Here is a 1,539-nt window from a genome sequence, read left to right on the forward strand (position 1 = left end):
AGGGACCAGACCATACATTAACACTCGACACGGTCAACAACTTGGGCGCCCTCTACGCGGACCTGGGACGGCTTGACGAGGCGGAGAAGATGTACCAGCGGGCGCTGCAGGGCTATAAGAAGGCAATAAAGCCAGAAAAATTATCTACTTATCTTCCTGCGCTACTAAATATGTGGAGCTTTGCCTTACTCTACGATTGTCAGCACCAGGTAGAAGATGCTAGAGCCTGGTACTTGAAAGCTCTCTCAGGCTACGAAAGCGTGGTTGGAACTAATCATCTAAACTGCCAGACGCTTCGAAGCAGGCTTGCTGTCTTGGGTATAGAACCTGACAAAACCGATGGATCAAGAGCAGAGTTTTCGGCGTAAAGACCTAGTGCTATAGATCTTTCTGCCAACGTTAAGGAAGCAGCTAAATAAGCTTCTATACAGCACAAACTCTTCCGCAGATTTAGATGCAAATACTATTAATGTGGTGCTGAGGCTTGTGTTTGTATACTGCAGGCAAGCAGCATATAGATCTGGAGCACATCGTTATGCAGCATAGGGTTACGTTAGCTGCACACATTTCTAGAAACCCGTCGCCATGCGCCATAGCTATTCTCAGAGGTTAACTTAAATGGGTAAAGCGCCAAATTTGTTACAGACGATTACAACAACATATAAGCACGCTACTGCATGCTAAGTCTCTCTAGTGTATCCCAACACGCTAGAACGCTTTTTACTATCTTCGATTTTAACCGGCGAAACTCTCGGACCACATTGTTGCTAGGTTAAAGAGGCCTTTAGAGCTTATAAATAGGATATTCCTTATTTAAACTCTATATCTAACCCTCCGAGGTCTATGGAGACCTTCGTGGTCTCGAAAAGACAGGGGGTATTAACGAAGGGTTAATTTTCAGCGCCGTTGAAGCCATCAATAACATAGTCAACATCATGGTAGTTATTGTCGGAGACTGGTGCACATATAGAGAAGTAACAATAGAATATTATACATGATTCACAGGCCTATGTACTCGCGAAAAAGAGATAGCGAAGGTCCGAAGTGAAAAGCGTCCCGTTACACCGTGCGTCCCGGCACGCAGGGACGGACGTTAGTCGTGCCTATGTAGCACATGCTTACCGGGCACAACCTATTCCGCAATTCACTAGCTCCACCCTGCTACTATAAGCAAGAAATGGATTTACTAACTTAGGGTCTCCACTAGCTCTATTTACTACATGATCTCTTTTAAAATGCCCTGATAACGGTTATAAGAGTGCAACACAAATTAAAGTCTCTTTAAACTCCGATGCCCATATTCTCTAGCTGCCACTGATTTAGAGTCCTAACCGATGGTATTGCATGTGGATGTTGAGGGCCCAGAACCTGTACTTGTAGCTGGGAGCATTTTTCCATTAGTAAAATAGCATCATCGTTGCGGCCTTGAGCCTTGAACGTAAATGCCAGGTTGGCCATGCTGGTCAGCGTGGAAGGATGCTCCTCCCCAAGCACCCTCGAACTCGTCTCCATCACTTGCACCTCCAGCTCTTCGGCCTC

The 1,539-nt window shown here is 45.8% G+C and overlaps 1 protein-coding gene across 1 annotated transcript in view; it reads right to left on the reverse strand.

Annotated features, from left to right (window-relative positions):
* Positions 1 to 1,181: 1,181 nt before the first annotated feature.
* Positions 1,182 to 1,539, reverse strand: part of BDZ99DRAFT_98426 (putative kinesin) — a 2,534-nt gene continuing 2,176 nt past the window's right edge. The window contains exon 4 of the mRNA XM_033729088.1: positions 1,182 to 1,536. Within this exon, the coding sequence (XP_033572746.1) occupies positions 1,282 to 1,536 (255 nt within the window). The 3' untranslated portion in view covers positions 1,182 to 1,281. The remainder of the gene's footprint in view (positions 1,537 to 1,539) is intronic.

This window comes from Mytilinidion resinicola (assembly GCF_010093595.1).
Source record: "Mytilinidion resinicola strain CBS 304.34 unplaced genomic scaffold BDZ99scaffold_17, whole genome shotgun sequence".
NCBI lineage: Eukaryota > Fungi > Ascomycota > Dothideomycetes > Mytilinidiales > Mytilinidiaceae > Mytilinidion > Mytilinidion resinicola.